Here is a 17,500-nt window from a genome sequence, read left to right on the forward strand (position 1 = left end):
GGAGGAAGAAGAGGTGAAGGAGGTGGAGAAGGAGGTGGCGGAGGAAGAGGTGCAGGAGACGGAGGTGGAGGAGAAGGAGGTGGAGAAGCAGGAGGTGGTGGAGGAGAAGGAGGTTGGGGCGGGAGGGGCGAGGGACAGTGAGCGAGACGTCGAGGGCGTCGGGAAGAGGAGGGTGAAGTACTTCCGGGTGCTTCTCCAAGGGGGTGTCACGGTGGAGGCCCGGCAGGTTGTCTTGGCGACGGGGCCGACCCGGGCCCAGATGGCCAACATCCCCGGTTGGGTGGAGGGCATCTCGGAGGACTATCCGGAGGAACGTCTCCAACACAGTGTCAGCCTCATGCACCACCTGGCCAGCGCCCGACATGCAGGTGAGAGGGAGTTGAAGCTCATTAAAAGGAGACCAACCCCTTCCTTACACCACTAGTAGATTGGTTTGTACGGGATGTCTCCCTCTAGAGGTCAAACGCATGCCATTGCAGGTATAACCTGTTATTAGCTGGTTACCCGTTGTAGGGTCAAAGTGAATTGGAGGAGTGTAAACAGGGGTTCTGTGATAGCCCTGTGGCCTGTGAATCAGTGACAATTGAACGTATTTTGTAAAGTTGGAGTCCGGGGGTTTGGCTCGCCTTAACCTGCTGCACGACTTCAATTTAATAGAAAAGGAACAGAACGCAGAGCAGCTATAGGAGCTGGATAAGGATAGAAAAATTACTATAAAGGAGGCTTAATTGTATATAACAGCAAATGCAAACACAAATGCTTCATATCACAGCTGTGAGGGCTGGCCTCTGTAGAAGTATACTTGTGCTTCGAATTTCAGAATGGGGATCTGAAGCCAATGAGTTCTCAGAACTTCTCCGTTCCAAAACAGGGAACAAGGCATAACTCCAGCCCTTTGACTTTTTTGGTCTTCTGCCCGTGTGCTTTGCGGTCACCCCCCACCCCCCCCCACCCCCACCCCACCGCCGAGGTCTGCTATAGCACACAGTAGGACTGCTGGATCCCAGAGTATGTACAAGCCAACACAAACCTGAGCTAGGACAACCGTGAATAATAACACAGTGTGCTTGTGTGGGTCCCCAGGGCTGAGCCCAGACGTGGGCCGGGTGTGTGACGCGGGCCAGAGGCTGATGGTGGTGGGGGGGGGTCTGACCAGCGCCCACATCGTGTCCATCGCCCTGGAGCAAGGAGCCAGTCACGTGACCTGGGTGATGAGGAAGCACCTTCAGGTAGGCACAGGGATTAGCCCGACCACGCATTGATGTGTTATCCTCTGGTTCTAAAAGAAACGTTAAAGTGATGGACAGGATCTAAAAAACATCAAATAAACCAGGGAATATCCCTGAGGATATGACAAACATCGTCTGTGATGCAAATCAGGAAAGAACCACTGGGAAATGACGCTTGAGCCGTTACAGCAACGAACGACCAGATGATTCAACCCCACCACGGGACCTCGATGACGACACGATGCTGCTCCGCGATGGATAATGGATGGTCACATCACTTCACCAAACTAACCTTGTCGGTTCTCCCCCGCCGCAGCTGAAGCAGTTTGACGTGGGCGACGTGGAGGGCCTGGTGGGGCGGTACTCCCACGTGGAGCACGGCATCAAGCTGGACGGACGCGCCCACCTCAGCCAGTTCTACGGGGAGAAGAGCCTGCAGCGGCGGCTGTCCATGATCCGGCAGGCCAGGAAGGGCGGAGCGGTTAGCCCCGAGGCCTACGTCCAGCTGAAGCCCTACATACAGAGCGGACGGGTGGACCTCAAGACCTACCGCCAGGTAGGAGCGGCAGCCCAAGAGGTTCAAACAAACACAGTTCTCCCTTATGGTCGCATTCGCTTTATGGCCACCGACGGAGCAGTTGAAAAACACTTCTGCTAATATAGAGAGGTGCGTGTGACACAGGTGCATTTAATTGCTCTGAGCGAGAAACAAGGATTACCGTAGAATACAGGGGTTAACCACGTACACAACTTTCAAATCATATTTATTTTGGTCTATGGGTTGCATTGTCACTGTTATAATAGGCTATAGCAGAATTATTTGCTACAGCAGAATTGTTATTTCTTGCATTTTTTTCTGATTAAGGCATACTTTTTAATCACGTGTGCAATTTTATCATTTTCTAATAACGTAGGGATGTGCAATCTACGTCCATTAGGGTAGTCTAATACACACACAAAGGTGTCTGACATGCTGGAGCGAAGATGAGAGGATATTAGTGGTGGTGAATTGATTGGTTAGGTAAATGACTCTGTCTCACGTGGGTGGGGGTCTCGTCCCCACGACCCCAGGTGAGCGAGGCCAAGTGGTGCTACAGGAGACAGGTCTGGAGCGTGGCTCTCTGTGACGGCTCCGGGTGGACTGGGGACCGCATCTGGCTGGCTACAGGCTGCAAGCTGGACGCCAGACACGACCCTCTGCTCGCTGGGGTCATGAAGGAGTACCCTATACAGGCACGTTGTAGCTAGAAGGAGGAGGGATGGAGGGAATGAAGGGTGAATTCATGGACGATAGATGGATGGAGCGGTTGAATTAATTAATTGATGATAGGCGAGGAGGCAAGGTATCATTTGAAAACACGAAAAAATAGAAAGCGGTATCATTTACACATAGCAAGCAGTATCATTTGACACTGGGAGGCAGTTGAAGCCACCTGAGTCCTGTGGTTCCGTCCTGTGGTTCCCTTCTCTTGCAGGTGATGGAGGGCTGGCCCTGTGTCAGCCCGGCCCTGCAGTGGGCCCCTGGCTGCCCTCTCTACGTGATGGGCCAGTACGCAGCCCTCCAGGTGGGTTTGGTTTGGCAGCCGTTTCTCACTCCGACATGATATCATTGATCTTTGTTCCGATCCCTACAGCAACGCTGGACCATGTGATAAATATAAACAATAGGACACCATAATGATGAAAGATATCATAATTTTTATCATATAATTATACTAATAATAGTGCAGAGGGTCAAAGTTTAAAGTTAAGGTTTAATTTGGAGCCGTTAAATGGAGGAATAAGATTAAAGATGAAGTTTTCGAATGGGTAAATAAATATTAATGCGGGCTTATGAAACACTTTTGGACTGTAACTGTGATTAGCGGTTAGAGAAATACATTTGCCAAACTGTTACTGCGGTCAAGGCTAAAGATCAGAGGGACTCGACTGCACATGTGTTTAAAGGCTATAGAAATACCATTTGGCTCAGCTTGACCTGAGCTGAGATGAGAGCCAGCAGGTAATCTTCAAAACAAATGTTCTCCTCACCGCTCACAGCTGGTTCTGTCTCCCGCCTCGCTTACTTCTGGCGACAGGTGGGACCTCATGCGGTGAACTTGGCGGGAGGACAGGCGGCCAGCCTGCGCATCGCGGCGGACATCATGCGCCGGCGCGCCAGACTTATCGGGGTGGAATCGAACACGCAACTGCACAGCTATGCGCCGCTGCTCGAATCATACGTCCAGCAGATGCACGGCCTGATGTGGCTGTGAGGAGGACGACGACGATGAAGAGGATGATTCTGTGGATCGGTAGTGTTTGATCCTCATTGGGATGATTTCAATGTGTTATGTTACTGTGTTGACATTGCGGTTGTTCGTGTTGCGGTTATTCAATTCAGCTTCATTATGTATGTATATTACAAATGATGTATACATACAAACACATATGCATACATACATACATACATACATACATACATACATACATACATACATACATACATACATACATACATACATACATAGGCCTACATACATACATACATACATACATACATATATAGGCTACATACATACATACATACATACAGACAGACAGACAGACAGACAGACAGACAGACAGACAGACAGACAGACAGACAGACAGACAGACAGACAGACAGACAGACATACACATACATATATATATATATATATATATATATATATATATATATATATATATATATATATATATATATATATATATATATATATATATATATATATATATATGCATACAGTTCTCAACCTTTTACCGGCTGGACGGCTACGTAGTTAGGCCACGCCCACTTCCTGATTCCCGGATTGTAAACACACTCCGCTGCCGCGACAATAAAAACTCACAACAACCTATCGTGTAAAGTATATTCTTTTTTTGCATTTAACTTCAGCAAATTTATTTTAACAATAATTCTTGTTCGTCGCTCCGGGCAAATACGTCAAAATAGAAGGCAGGTATCGAACTTGTTTATATTTTATATTCTATAGGCTACTAGATTAGATTACAAAAGACCTATGTGAATGTTGAATATTAAACTAACTTAATGCTGGTATGCATTGCATGGTATTCAGCCATCTCTAGTTGAGAACGATGAATGGATTTCAACGTTGTTCAAAATAATGGATTAATAAATGTACTCATGAATATAGAACACCTGGGTCTGGTGGGGCTGAATGGTCACAGGTTGCCGGGTCTGTCGAATTCACCTTGAGGGGTCTGGATTCTGCAGCCTACTCTAGAGACCACGTTTGGTGTATGGGATTACATTTCACATGATTGAATACACAATGCAAATTAGTTTCATAGTGCTACTTGTGAATTTCTGGTGTTTTGCCTCAATCTTTACCCAAGTTTAAAATGAAAAAAATGAAGATATTAAAATTATTCAAAGAGTTTATATGGTGAATTCAGATTATGCGATTTTCTAAGGAGTAACTAATCGAGCCATCATTGAGCAATGAGCAGCTGTGGCTGGCTGTTCCATATTTTCTGCACAGTCATCATGACTATGCAAAAGGAAAATCCATCCAACCCTTTTTTCATTTTTTAAATCTTTCACATTAAACCATCCGTGTAAATAGTTCAACATGTAAGGTTTGCAATAATCACGAAATTTGGTCTGCTGCATAAAGATAATCCTTTATTTACACAAAATGTAACGATACATATCAGTGAAGCCAGGTAAGGACCCACTGATCCGTTGCCTTGTCTCAAAAGGTGTGTCAAGCCCCATTTACACGATGAAGATCAAGAAGGTTGAACGGACGGTTCTGAGCGTGGAGCAGGCGGAGGGAGTTGGTGCCCGAGTTCGGAGGAGCATTGGCAGGAAGGAGGTAGATCACGGCCCAGGCCTCACGGGCACGGCCCTTTCATATACTCTTTAATGTGTGCATTCTTATCATTTTCTAATATTGTACAGATGTGCAATCTACGTACGCTAGGAGGGAATAAAATAATATCACACATCATCAAAGCACTACAGCAGTTTGTAATAAAACTCAAGTAAGTTTGCCTTATTGTAAAATACAGTTGAGTGGTAAACATGCTTGCCAACATGCCGTGCCTTATCATCTCCACTCTCTATGTTGCGTCATTGAACTGCTTTTTGGTTGCTCTCAGCTCAGGAACTTGGATCCTTTCCTGATGTTGGACGAATTTCGTCTGAGCAAGCCAGCAGGCTTCCCCGATCACCCTCATAGAGGGTTTGAGACGGTAGGCCCATTCAATTTGGATTCAACTTTTTCTTAATTTGTTCCACAGACGGGCGGTAGGCCTATTGCTGTCCATTGTTAACCGCAATCTTAGTGTTGGCCAGTAGATGGCGCTGTTAAGTCACTGAGATCGTCGACAGCTATAGGTTGTCTGTCCTGGGACTTAATTTTCAGGCCAACACTAACACCATTTGCAAGAAGTTGTACCAACGATATTACTGAACATTTGAGGATGAAATGTCAATACTGTTATAATGTCTCTTTTTACAAGGCCCTTATTGAATACGGTGTGACAATTTGTATTGCAGCCTTGAACTTTGGGCTGTACATGTACTGCCTGCTACGCATTTCCCTTGTTCCCCTTATGTAGCCGTTGGCGGTCATGGAATAATTCATTTATGACATTATTAAATATCCGCTTAATAATTGTATTCAGTTCAGTTTCTTCATATCCTGAACCGCAAAATCAATAGCAGAGAGACTGTCTGATTAGGAACACGATCAGTAACAATTTATGACAACTCACATAGTTATACCCCCTCCCCCCCCCCCCTTATATTATTTTAAATAATGAAACATTTCCCAAAGTCAACAATCAAATCTAACATGTGCGATAGTTGTTTTTTTCCCTCCTTGAATAATGTCCCATGAAAAAAACATTGACTGTTCCCTATATTCAACCCAGATGACTCCACTCATTCACACTTCCTATACTCAGCTTGTAAAACATCCCCCCACACACACAACCACAGTCATGGACGCACACACACAAGGACGCAGACACACACACACACACACACACACACACACACACACACACACACACACACACACACACACACACACACACACACACACACACACACACACACACACACACACACACACACACACAAAAGGAAGCACACATATATATTGGATGCACACACACACATACACACATAAATCACCACACACTGCAATGAAACAGACACACACATGCATAGATACATATACGCATACGCATGGATACACACACACACAAACACACACACACACACACACACACACGTTTAGATACGCACAAACACACACACACACACACGCGTGCAAGCACAGACACACACACACACACACACACACACACATAGATACAGACACACATAGACACACACGCACACATAGATTCAGACACACACACACACACATAGATACAGACACAGAAAAAAAGCACACACACACTCAAGTTTGGACACACACAACACACAACACACACACACACACACACACGCCTCCGAACCAGGGTTGTAAGGCGGGTCCATTCCTCCTTCTGCCTGTCTGGGGGTTCAGAACTCGGGGCCCTTCTGGGGCTTTGTCTGGAACACGGGGCCCTTCTGGGGCTCTGTCTGGAACACGGGTCCCTGAATGAACTGCGTAGCGTCGCCCGCCGGCCTTGTAGCTCTTATCTCCCAGCATGCCTTTCAGCAGGTGTGTTGACTCGTGTGGTCACATGACCTCTAAAATCACACAGCTGTGTAGACACGCCGCGGTTGGTCAGATCGCTTCCTTCCCCCCCCCCCCCTCTCCCGGAAAGCAGATGTTTGACCCCCGTCCTCGTGCTGGTCTTCCTGTCCCCGCTGAACGCTGGGAGTCCGACGTATGCGTGTGTGTTTGGTTCTACCTACGCTATGTAGGCCTCCCTCAGCGAGACCCCACCGACGCCTACCTGCTCCTTCGGGACCTACATCTGTACTCCCTGCCTACCCCTTCCTGCTCCTTAGTGACATGATGATCTGTGGTCCCTGTGAGTCCCTTTGGATAAAGGCGTCTGTTAAGTGAATAAATGAACGACAGCACAGATATCGGTGTTCAAGGAAGGTACCATATTGTGTACATTGCATCAATACAACACCATTGTAGCCGAGTTGTTTTATTGCAAGTCATTGCATTATTAATGATACGTTTATAATATATGTTTTCCATTTTGCCGTATCGGCATTTTAAATATGGTGATACGGCGACCATAGAGCATATGGCATGTTGTCGCCCTATTGTGATGGGAGCAGTCATGAATGTATGGCAGTCATGAATAATGCATGGTGTCTTTCTGCCCTTCGGTCTTGTTTCCACCAGGTGACCTACGTCTTGGAGGGAAGCTCCGCCCACGAGGACTTCTGCGGCCACTCAGGCAAGCTGTCTGCGGGCGACTTACAGGTGAGCAAGGCATGACGTCAGCCCTGATGTAGCAATGTCACTCTGAGTCAGTACGCATTTTGGAGAGGGATTGAGGTTGTGTGTTCATGCGTGGTCAATGTGGTACACAAGGTTTTGAATAGTGACAAAAAAAAAAAACACAGCAAGCTCTGGAGAAACACCGTTGCTCTGTACGCTCAGAAGAGCTGTCATAATGTAGCTGGATGTAACAACATCCAGTGTTAGCATACAGTGTTAGCATGCAGCCCTGAGCGATGTTGGGGTGTTCAGAAAAGAGAAACAACACACATACACAAACACACACAGACACACAAAGAGACACGGACACACGGACACACACACACACACACACACACACACACACACACACACACACACACACACACACACACACACACACACACACACACACACACACACACACACACACACACACACACACACACACACACACACACACACACACACACACACACACTGCTGGGATGAATCAGTGAAAGTGCTTGTGCTTGGCAAGGGTTTTATTATCTTGCCGGCATGTTGTATTTCCTTGGCAGACACACAAAGTACTGGCCTCTCAATACAAGCTTTAATCAATGCTGTCTCTCCACTCCAGTCCCTACTGGACAGATTATAAACAAATGTATGCGTTCACAACTTTGACATACAGGCAGACAGGTGGCCAGCCAGCCGGACCTTGAAGTGAACTAAAAACCTTTTACTTCACATGCATGTCCAATACATGTAGGGAAATCAATACACATTATTCTATCCATTTGTCCCTTGTTAAAAGGAGCTAGATCTCAATGAATTTTGGAGGTTTTTGAAATGAAGGATTAATCTGAATCATTCATCAGAAGTACGCATGTATCTGATACTAACCCTAACCCTAACCCTAACATGTACTCTTTTAACCCTTCTTCATATCCTAATCTCTCCTCCTCCTCCTACTCCTCCTCCTCCTCCCTCTTCTCCTTCTCCTCGTCCTCCTTCCCGTCCTCCTTCTCCCACTTTTCCACCTTCTCCTCTTCCTCCTTCTCCTGCTCCTCCTACTCGCCCTCCACGTCCTCCTCCTCCCCTACCTCTTCTCCTCCTCTTCCTCCTACCCCTTCTCCTCCTCCTCCTCCTTTTCCTTCTCTTCCTCCTCCCTCTTCTCCTCCTCCTCCCCCTCCCTCTTCTCCCCCTCTTCTCCTCCTCCCCCTCCCTCTCCCTCCCTCTTCTCCTCCTCCCCCCTCCCTCTTCTCCTCCTCTTCTCTTCCTCCTCTTCTCCTCCTCCCCCTCCCCCTCCCTCTCCCTCCCTCTTCTCCTCCTCCCCCCCTCCCTCTTCTCGTCCTCCTCCCCATCCCTCTTCTCGTCCTCCATCTTCTCCTCCTCTTCTCCTCCACCTTCTCCTCCTTCTCCTACTCCTCCCCCTCCCCCTCCTCCACCTCCCCCTCCTCCCCCTCCCCCTCCACCCCCTTCAGTGGATGACCGCGGGGCGGGGGGTGGTCCACGCGGAGATGCCCGTGTCAGAGGAGCCGGTGGTGGGCCTGCAGCTCTGGGTGAACCTGCCGCGCGTCCAGAAGATGGTGGAGCCGTGCTACCAGGAGCTCAGGAGCAGAGACATCCCCAAACCCAGCCAGGGGGGGGTCTGCGCCGCGGTCATATCAGGGGAGGCCCTGGGGGCTAAGGTACACACACACACACACACACACACACACACACACACACACACACACACACACACACACACACACACACACACACACACACACACACACACACACACACAAACACACGCCATACCTACGCAAGCACACACACGCACGCACGCACGCACGCACGCACGCACGCACGCACGCACACACACACACACACACACACAAAGAGAAACACACTCATATGCACCCATACAAAAACACTGTGTATACATCTGTTGACTTGGTCCCTTGTTGACAACTGTGTGTAAGCTATACACTGGAGCGATGGTGGTCGCAGGTGGTCGTCCAGCGGTCGCCCATGGGGGAGGCAGCTTGACTGAGGCCTTGGTGACCTGGCATGTGCGTCGGAAATAGTTTACTGAACTCCTCAAGCATCTGGTCTGCTATTCATACTGTGGTGCTGCCGATCACTTTACTTTTTACTCTGTTCAGAGAGAGGGAGAGAGGGAGGGAGAGAGGGAGTGAGGGAGAGAGGGAGGGAGAGAGGGAGAGAGAGAATCAAGCACATTCTTTCCATAATGTCTTCATCATATGTATTCTTGTCTCCTAGTCTAAGGTGTACACAAGGACACCTACTCTGTACTTGGACTTCACACTGCAGCCAGGGGCAGCACACGTCCAGCCTGTACCAGCAGGTAGGGGGCGCTATACATTCTGTGGTTTTAAATAAGTCATTATTTGTATTTTATTTGTTTGGGCTTTTCAACCTTTTCCAACCATTTTCACTGTGTGATACTAATTGTGACATGTGTTATGATTATATTGTTGCTGAGTATTTAACTGTAAACAGTATACAATTAATTACTTACTGGCTCATCCTTATTAGTTCATTTTGAACAAATTAAGATTTTTATTTATGAGTCACAGTTCTCGGCGAAAAGTCTTTTCTCACATATCTTTATTTTACTTTTTTTATCTTAATATTGTTCACCGATGCGCTTGAACTTTGTTATGCAAGGGTTTGAAAGTATCTTGGTGGTTCACTAAATGGGTCTTGGAATGGTGTCTGGAAGAGAGAGAGCCTACTAGCGGTTGGAAAATGTGATGTGTCTCGAAGAACTGGCCATTTCATTGGACCTCCTTAAAGTAGTGATATCATGCCAGCAGGTGTGAGTGTGGTAAACCACTACAGCCTTTCCCCGTGTTTTAGTGACATCACAAAGGGGCATGTCCACCTAGATGTACACTGGATAGATCAGTCTACAAGCCCACCTACTGGACTACAGCAAATGTTGCCTCTCTAACCATCATACATCTAGGGGGACACTATACTATACTACTGATTATACCCAACTAGTTTTTAAAATCCCAACGTCTGTTTTTCGCAGGGTGGACAACGTTCATCTACACACTGTCAGGTTCCCTTCATGTTGGTAAGTGTTGTCCCCTGGATGTGTGGCTCATGATGTTAATGTGATGTAGCAAACTACTATGTACACCATTATTTAAAAAGGATTATTTCACGTGGAGCGGAAACCTGTTTGTTTCAAGACTATATATTAATAAACTAAATTGCAGTTTAAATCCAAATTAAATGCTTCCTCGTCTATCCTTGAAAGCAGTGAGTGGAAAGAGAGATGTTTTGAAAGCAACAAACTCATTTAAATGCCGCTCCTTTGGTATATAGCCTCCTCCCGGCCTTCCTCATTAGGTTATATTATGATCTGATTAGACAGAAACTCTGCTCTGTGTGGTTCCACAAACCGGCCCTAATCACTCTCAGATGTCTGCCAATACCAAAGTATTTAACTAGCCTGTAAGCAATGTAATATTAGAGTCGTGACTTGAATCAGGTCAGCTCTCCAAACCCAGTGGATTGAGACCCTCCCACCACACCTAGTTTGGTGTAGATGGGCGCCGGTTCTCTGGCCGCAATGAGACGGATCTGTGTTTCTTTTGCGTCGTTCACAACGAGAGTGACGATTCTAGATTTGCGACTTCAGGGTCAACCAGTGTCCATTTTGTATGATGGACTCAAGTCACTGTCGGGTCTGTGATACAAAATGGACCCCTTGTTAATTAACAGAAAACAGTTAATCTTTTGGACTTTATTGGTCCCAGATGGGAAATGAGGGTGTTACAGAACTGTTGACGCAAGAATAAATGTAAATCTCATAGACAAGTAGACATTATAGCCAATCTATACATTAAATCCACTCAAATGTGACGACCACAACGCCTCATTAAGATGAACTCATCCTGTGGTCGTTCCTCCCCTTCCCTAATCGCTCACCTCCCAGGTCCAGAAGAGCTCCAGCAGCTGGTGGAGCCACATCACACCGTGCTCTTTGCTGAGGGAGACGGCGTCAAAGCAGAAAACAAGGTCATACATGTACTCCTGAATGGTTTCTTCCTAGCACTCAAGGTTCAGGACACTCATCCTGAAGTGTCCTCTAGGTCAGGGGTCCCCAACCTTTTCAGCATCAAGGACCGGTATTATTCTCCGAAAAGTTTCACGGACCGGGGGGGGGGGGGGGGGTTATGTTGCGCAGAGGTTGCCAAAAATGCAAACATGTTATATGCAATCTAACAAACTGCATATAGACTTATGGAGTAAAAGAGTGACAGTATTGCGAATTGAATAAAAAAAATAAAAATAAATAAATAATAATGATAATAATAATCTTTCTCTGCGGACCGGTACCAAATGACCCACGGACCGGTACCGGTCCGCGGACCGGGGGTTGGGGACCGCTGCTCTAGGTGACCCTCAACATCCAACACTTGTTTGCATTACACAGGGTCCGGCAGCTGCTCGGTTCGTGCTTATCGCCGGGGAGCCGATAGGAGAGCCTGTGGTTCAACACGGTACGACCCTGGGTTCAGCACTTCAATGTGCTTTTTGACCCGAATTCTGATCCGGAGTCAGGTCAAAAAGCAGTTCAAAAAACGTAGACAATACAGTTGTCTACATTGTGTACAGTTTCCATTTTAACTACAAAAATATGTTGCATCTCCATCCATAACCGTTTGAGAATAACCAAAGCGTTCATCAAGCTGGGCTGACCCTCCCTGCCCCTCCTTCAGGTCCGTTCGTCATGACCACAGAAGAAGAGATCTCTCAGGCCATCAGGGATTACCAGAGCGGAACCAACGGCTTCGAGAGGGCCGTTACCTGGAGGTCCAAGATCAGAGATCGACTGTAGTGACGTGCCTGGGATGTACCACGATAACGTGGCTGATGCTTCTTACGTTTACATTTATTTGCAGTGGGCATTTGCAATGTGTGTTCAACACAATGGATTGGCTTTTTTTTTAAGTTGGGGTTTCAGTTGATCTTGTTTTCAATGTCATGTTGAACTTTATTTTAATCACTGTTTGTGCAATTTTTCCCACTTACTTTTTACCTGCATTGTTATTCAGTCGTTGTGTAAGGTCTGAGGTCCGTGAAGGAGCAGGGTTTGGCGCTGGCTCCACTGAAATCTTTCTCAGCCCAAGTGCTCATGCTCATGATAGTGGACATTGAAGTGGTGTAATTCAGAAAGCACTTTGATATATAATGTGATAAATGGAGCTACTGCAACTGTTTGCACAACCGCTAATAGAAAGCAGACAATACTGACCTTGTTGTTGCGATTCCTATGGTTACTCTGCTCTCTGTCATTTGTGAACAAGGGCAGGCAGCACTCAGCTACCCAGGTTTGATTATAGCTTTAGAATTGTAAAGGATTTTTGGATGGATTAAATAATCCCAGGGAGGAAATGTTTTGTCAAATACTTCACAATGTCATTAAAGGGATCATTTTTCCCATACTGGATGAATCGTTTTTTTAGCCATCACGATCCTGTTTCTCTGTGTCCCTCAAAAAGGGACACAATTACTGAACTGTAATTTTCCAACTCAGTCTCGTCACTTTGTCGTGACTTAGCGGTCTCTCCAGGAACAAGCCGTTAGCATTGCTATCCCATGTCCGCAGGGCAAGGTCGTGGATGTTTCCCCCGCACCTCACCCCGTCTACTCCCACCCTCGGCCGTCCCAGGGTGGCTGGTATCTGGACAGGTCCAAGGACGCGGCTGTTGGCCAGGCAGAAATGGTGGTTCACACTGCATTCCCGTAACCCTGATGTCTGGATCAGATTTAGAACACATGTTGCAGCTTCTAAGACTCTGTCTGTGTGTGTGCGTCAGTGTCTGCGTGAGAATGTGTGTGCGTAAGAATGTCTGTGTGTGGTTGTGTTTGTGGTTTGGTCAGGGAAGGGACTGGGAGACCAAGACGGACCGAACGAAGGACAGATTCAGTGACAAGAGGGAAAGACTGACAAGAGAAGGAGGAAAGACTGGGAGACTTGAGGGACAGACTCGGGGACAAGAGGGACAGACTGACAAGAGATAAAGGAAAGACTGGAAGACTTGAAGGACAGACTCAGTCTGTCCCGCTTGTCCCTGAGTCTGTCCCTGAAGTCTCCCAGTTTTTCCTTCTTCTCTTGTCAGTTTGTCCCTCAAGTCTTCCAGCCTTTTCCTTCTTCCCTTGTCGGTTTGTCCTTCTTGTCCATCAGTCTGTCCCTCTTGTCCATGAGTCTGTCCTTCAAGTCTTCCAGTCTTTCCTTAATCGCTTGTCAGTCCGTCCCTCTTGTCCCTGAATCTGTCCTGTAGTCGGTCCGCCTTGTTCTCCTTTCCCTGACCAAACCACAAACACAACCACACACAGACATTCTTACTTGAGGGACGGATTTGAAGGTTTGCGGGGAAAGACTCATGAACAAGAGGGACTGATTGATTGATTTTATTTGACCATTATTGACACAAAAATATGAAACAACAACCTGTGCTATACATTATATGAATAAAGATAGTCAAGGGTGACACAATAAAGCCCTAAGGCTTATTTCCATTGTGGTCCTTATAGGGCAGGAGACAGGGGCAGGTAGCAGCATATCAAACATACATCAATCATGTATCATTACGGACGCACTGATGGACAAGAGGGACAGCCTGACAGACAAGAGACAGTCACGCTGTCAAGAGGGACGGACGGGCAGACGGGGTAAAGGCAGCGGAACACAAACAAGGGGAATAAACGAGAGGCGTGTTCCGGCAGACAGAGGGGAGCGTGAGAGCCAGACAGGCTCACGCTAAACGCAATTCAAAAGAGCTTTATTGACATGGAAAACAAACATGTTCATTGCCACAGCAGTTTAAAACTTAAACCGTGCCGTCCCCCTGTAACTGGCTTCCTGTCTCTCTCTCTCTCTCTCTCTCTCTCTCTCTCTCTCTCTCCCCCTCTCTCTCTCTCTCTCTCTCTCACTCTCTCTCTTTGTGTTCTCTCCTTTTCTCATCCCCTCTTTCTCCTCAATCCCTCTCTGTGAGAGTGGGTTAAGTGCAGCAGTCCTGCTCCGACGGCCGTGCCCCGGTGGGCTCCACCAGAGAGGTGTGTCCCGGCAGAAGCCGCACTCCCCCGATGCGGAGGGAGGGAGGGAGGAACCGTGAGGCCGGCCTGGAGGAAGGAGGAGGAGGTGGAGTTGATTTCCGTGGGAAGAGTGTGGGGAAAGAAGAGGGGGGCCGCATCGATAAATACAAGGGGTCTGAGAGAGGGAGCGCAGGGGAGTGACTACAGAGGACCAGACCCTGAATCCAACCAGCACACACCGGACGGCACCGCAGCGTGCGGCAGACACTAAACTCTGTGTCCAGAGGAGGATCTAAGGGGCTCACTGTGTGTGTTGTAAAGGGAACCCCAGCCTCCGCTGTCTGCTCAGCCTCCTGGGACGGGGGGCCGTTTAACGGGGGAATCAAAGAGCTGCATCAAAGCCAGGACGCTTTTAAAGGCTGTTTTAAGCACTCTTTTTTGGCTCAAGGCACCGGCTCACGTCTGAGTGTGTGTTTTGTGGGGGTGTGAGTCCGTATGCCTGTGTGTGCGTGTGTGTGTGTGTAATTTCAAAACACCAGTAACCAGTGAGTGTGTGTGTGCATCTGTGTGTGTGTGTGTGTGTCCAAGTCTGCTGACAGCCAGCGTTTTTCTCCCAGTAAGCCCACAACGGACCAAACCGGGACTATTTTACACCTGGGCTTCGGAGGGGAGAGCCGAAGGAAGTACCCGGTCCGGGGGGGGGGGGGGGGGGGGGAGGAAGAGCGCAGTGAGGATGAGGACAGGTCCATGCGTGTGCACGGTGTCCATCGTCGTGGCGCTGGTGATGAAGACGAGCTGGATCACGGCTGGCCGGACCCCGCAGAGAAGAGACAGCGGGGTGAGTGAGGATGACGAAGATTAGGTGTGGAATCAAAACCAGACTCACGCGCCTCTCTCTCTCTCTCCTCGGGTGGAGAGAGAGAGAGAGAGGCGTGGCAGGATGGAAGATCAGAGGAGCCGGCGGGCGACCCCGGCTAATTACGACACCAGAGAGTGCTGCTTCTTACGCTCCTGGTCTGCAGCAGGAACTCTTGTTTCCGCCAAAACCATTGGCGTCACTGGTCCCAGTGGGCCCGGCAGAGATCTCGGATCAATGGCGTGAAAGGGCCAACTCTTCTGGGATGTGTTTCACGCGTAGGGAGCGGTACTCTCTGAAGTTAGAACATATCCCAGCGTGACTGTTTCCCTTTCCGCCCACAGTTTGATGGGATTCCAAAGAAAGTATTATCTTTTTTTTTTTTTTTGAGTGTGTGAATGAATAAGAAGGGTGTGTTTGTCGCATGCGATGAATGAAAAATTCTAATTCAATGATAGTATTTTTCTGTCCTTGGTGCTTCTTTCCCTCTGTAATCTTTCTCCTGGACCTAAAACAATTGTTAGAGGAACGACACACACACACACACACACACACACACACACACACACACACACACACACACACACACACACACACACACACACACACACACACACACACACACACACACATACAGACACACACACACACATACAGACACACACACACACATACACACACACCACACAGCCTGTCGTGTCTGGCTAGGCCGGGGCGACAGGTAATTATGTGTTTGAATGTAAGTCGGGCTTTGAAGAGCAGACTGCGAAGCGCTGCTGATTTTCTCTTAGTTTTACACTTAAAATCTAAATCAAATACTGCCAATTACTTCACTGAATACTTTTAGTGATAACTTCATTATGAACGAAACCTTTGTTGAAAATTGACCTGCCAGTCTGTATTTCTTCGTTTATGTCTATCAGTCTACCCGTCTGTCTGTCCGTACGTACATTCATCACCCTGTGTGTCCATTTGTCCATATATTTCTGCCTGGGTTTCTGCCAGCATATGTGTTAGTGTTGTAGATCTTTCTATCAGTCAGTCAATCTGTCCAACACATTTTGCTCTGTCCACTCTCTCCCCTCCCCTCCTCCCATCCCCTCTCTCTCTCTCTCTCTCTCTCTCTCTCTCTCTCTCTCTCTCTCTCTCTCTCTATCTCTCCTCTCTCTCTCTCTCTCTCTCTCTCTCTCTCTCTCTCTCTCTCTCTCGCCCTCTCTAATACTCTCTCCTCTCTCTCTCTCTCTCTCTCTCTCTCCTCTCTCTCTCTCTCTCTCTCTCTCTCTCTCTCTCTCTCTCTCTCTCTCTCTCTCTCTCTCTCTCTCTCTCTCTCTCTCTCTCTCTCCTCTCTCATACTCTCTCTCTCTCTCTCTCTCTCTCTCTCTCCCTCCTCTCTCTCTCTCTCTCCTCTCTCCCTCTCTCTCTCTCTCTCTCTCTCTCTCTCTCTTCTCTCTCTCTCTCTCTCTCTCTCTCTCTCTCTCTCTCTCTCTCTCCTCTCTCTCCCTCTCCCTCTCTCTCCTCTCTCTCTCTCTCTCTCTCTCTCTCCTCTCTCCCTCTCTCTCTCTCCTCTCTCTCTCTCTCTCTCTCTCTCTCTCTCCCCTCTCTCTCTCTCTCTCTCTCTCTCTCTCTCTCTCTCTCTCTCTCTCTCTCTCCCCTCTCTCTCTCTCCTCTCTCCCTCTCTCTCTCTCTCTCTCTCTCTCTCTCTCTCTCTCTCTCCCCCTCTCTCTCTCTCTCTCTCTCTCTCTCTCTCTCTCCCTCTCTCTCTCTCTCTCTCTCTCTCTCTCTCTCTCTCTCTCTCTCTCTCTCTCCCCTCCCCTCCCATCCCCTCTCCCTCTCTCTCTCTCTCTCTCTCCTCTCTCTCTCCCTCTCTCTCTCTCTCTCCCTCTCCCTCTCTCTCCTCTCTCTCTCTCTCTCTCTCTCTCTCTCTCTCTCTCTCCCTC

The 17,500-nt window shown here is 48.0% G+C and overlaps 3 protein-coding genes and 1 long non-coding RNA gene across 10 annotated transcripts in view; 3 read left to right on the plus strand and 1 right to left on the minus strand.

Annotated features, from left to right (window-relative positions):
- Positions 1-1,897, minus strand: part of LOC130404035 (uncharacterized) — a 2,169-nt gene extending 272 nt beyond the window's left edge. Inside the window, exons 1-3 of the long non-coding RNA XR_008904159.1 lie at positions 1,522-1,897; positions 1,031-1,204; positions 1-346 (exon numbers count right to left, since the gene is read on the minus strand). The exon at positions 1-346 is cut by the window's left edge and continues 272 nt beyond it. This is a non-coding gene — a long non-coding RNA (uncharacterized LOC130404035). The remainder of the gene's footprint in view (positions 347-1,030; positions 1,205-1,521) is intronic.
- zgc:113276 (uncharacterized protein LOC553748 homolog) overlaps positions 1-3,882 on the plus strand; it is a 9,976-nt gene extending 6,094 nt beyond the window's left edge. Inside the window, exons 6-11 of the mRNA XM_056608624.1 lie at positions 167-368; positions 1,084-1,229; positions 1,546-1,785; positions 2,301-2,462; positions 2,705-2,794; positions 3,308-3,882. Of these exons, the coding sequence (XP_056464599.1) occupies positions 167-368; positions 1,084-1,229; positions 1,546-1,785; positions 2,301-2,462; positions 2,705-2,794; positions 3,308-3,484 (1,017 nt within the window). The 3' untranslated portion in view covers positions 3,485-3,882. The remainder of the gene's footprint in view (positions 1-166; positions 369-1,083; positions 1,230-1,545; positions 1,786-2,300; positions 2,463-2,704; positions 2,795-3,307) is intronic.
- Positions 3,883-3,991: 109 nt separating this feature from the next.
- Positions 3,992-13,313, plus strand: pir (pirin). Of its 6 annotated transcripts, none has more exons than XM_056607782.1 (10): positions 3,992-4,210; positions 4,974-5,089; positions 5,376-5,468; positions 7,580-7,660; positions 9,124-9,330; positions 9,911-9,995; positions 10,689-10,733; positions 11,601-11,683; positions 12,102-12,168; positions 12,388-13,313. In XM_056607782.1, exons 2-10 carry the CDS (start codon positions 4,997-4,999, stop codon positions 12,504-12,506), a joined length of 873 nt encoding a protein of 290 aa, XP_056463757.1. In that variant the 5' UTR covers positions 3,992-4,210; positions 4,974-4,996; the 3' UTR covers positions 12,507-13,313. The 6 variants fall into 6 exon arrangements, with proteins under 6 accessions (XP_056463757.1, XP_056463758.1, XP_056463755.1 ...); XM_056607783.1 differs by having other exon boundaries at positions 3,992-4,112; XM_056607780.1 differs by having other exon boundaries at positions 3,992-4,206; positions 12,388-13,312.
- A 2,123-nt stretch (positions 13,314-15,436) lies between these two features.
- vegfd (vascular endothelial growth factor D) overlaps positions 15,437-17,500 on the plus strand; it is a 16,274-nt gene continuing 14,210 nt past the window's right edge. For both annotated transcript variants that reach the window (XM_056607260.1, XM_056607261.1), the window contains exon 1: positions 15,437-15,545. In XM_056607260.1, coding sequence (XP_056463235.1) covers positions 15,441-15,545 — 105 coding nt within the window. In that variant the 5' untranslated portion in view covers positions 15,437-15,440. The remainder of the gene's footprint in view (positions 15,546-17,500) is intronic.

Source organism: Gadus chalcogrammus, chromosome 14, assembly GCF_026213295.1.
Source record: "Gadus chalcogrammus isolate NIFS_2021 chromosome 14, NIFS_Gcha_1.0, whole genome shotgun sequence".
Taxonomy (NCBI): domain Eukaryota; kingdom Metazoa; phylum Chordata; class Actinopteri; order Gadiformes; family Gadidae; genus Gadus; species Gadus chalcogrammus.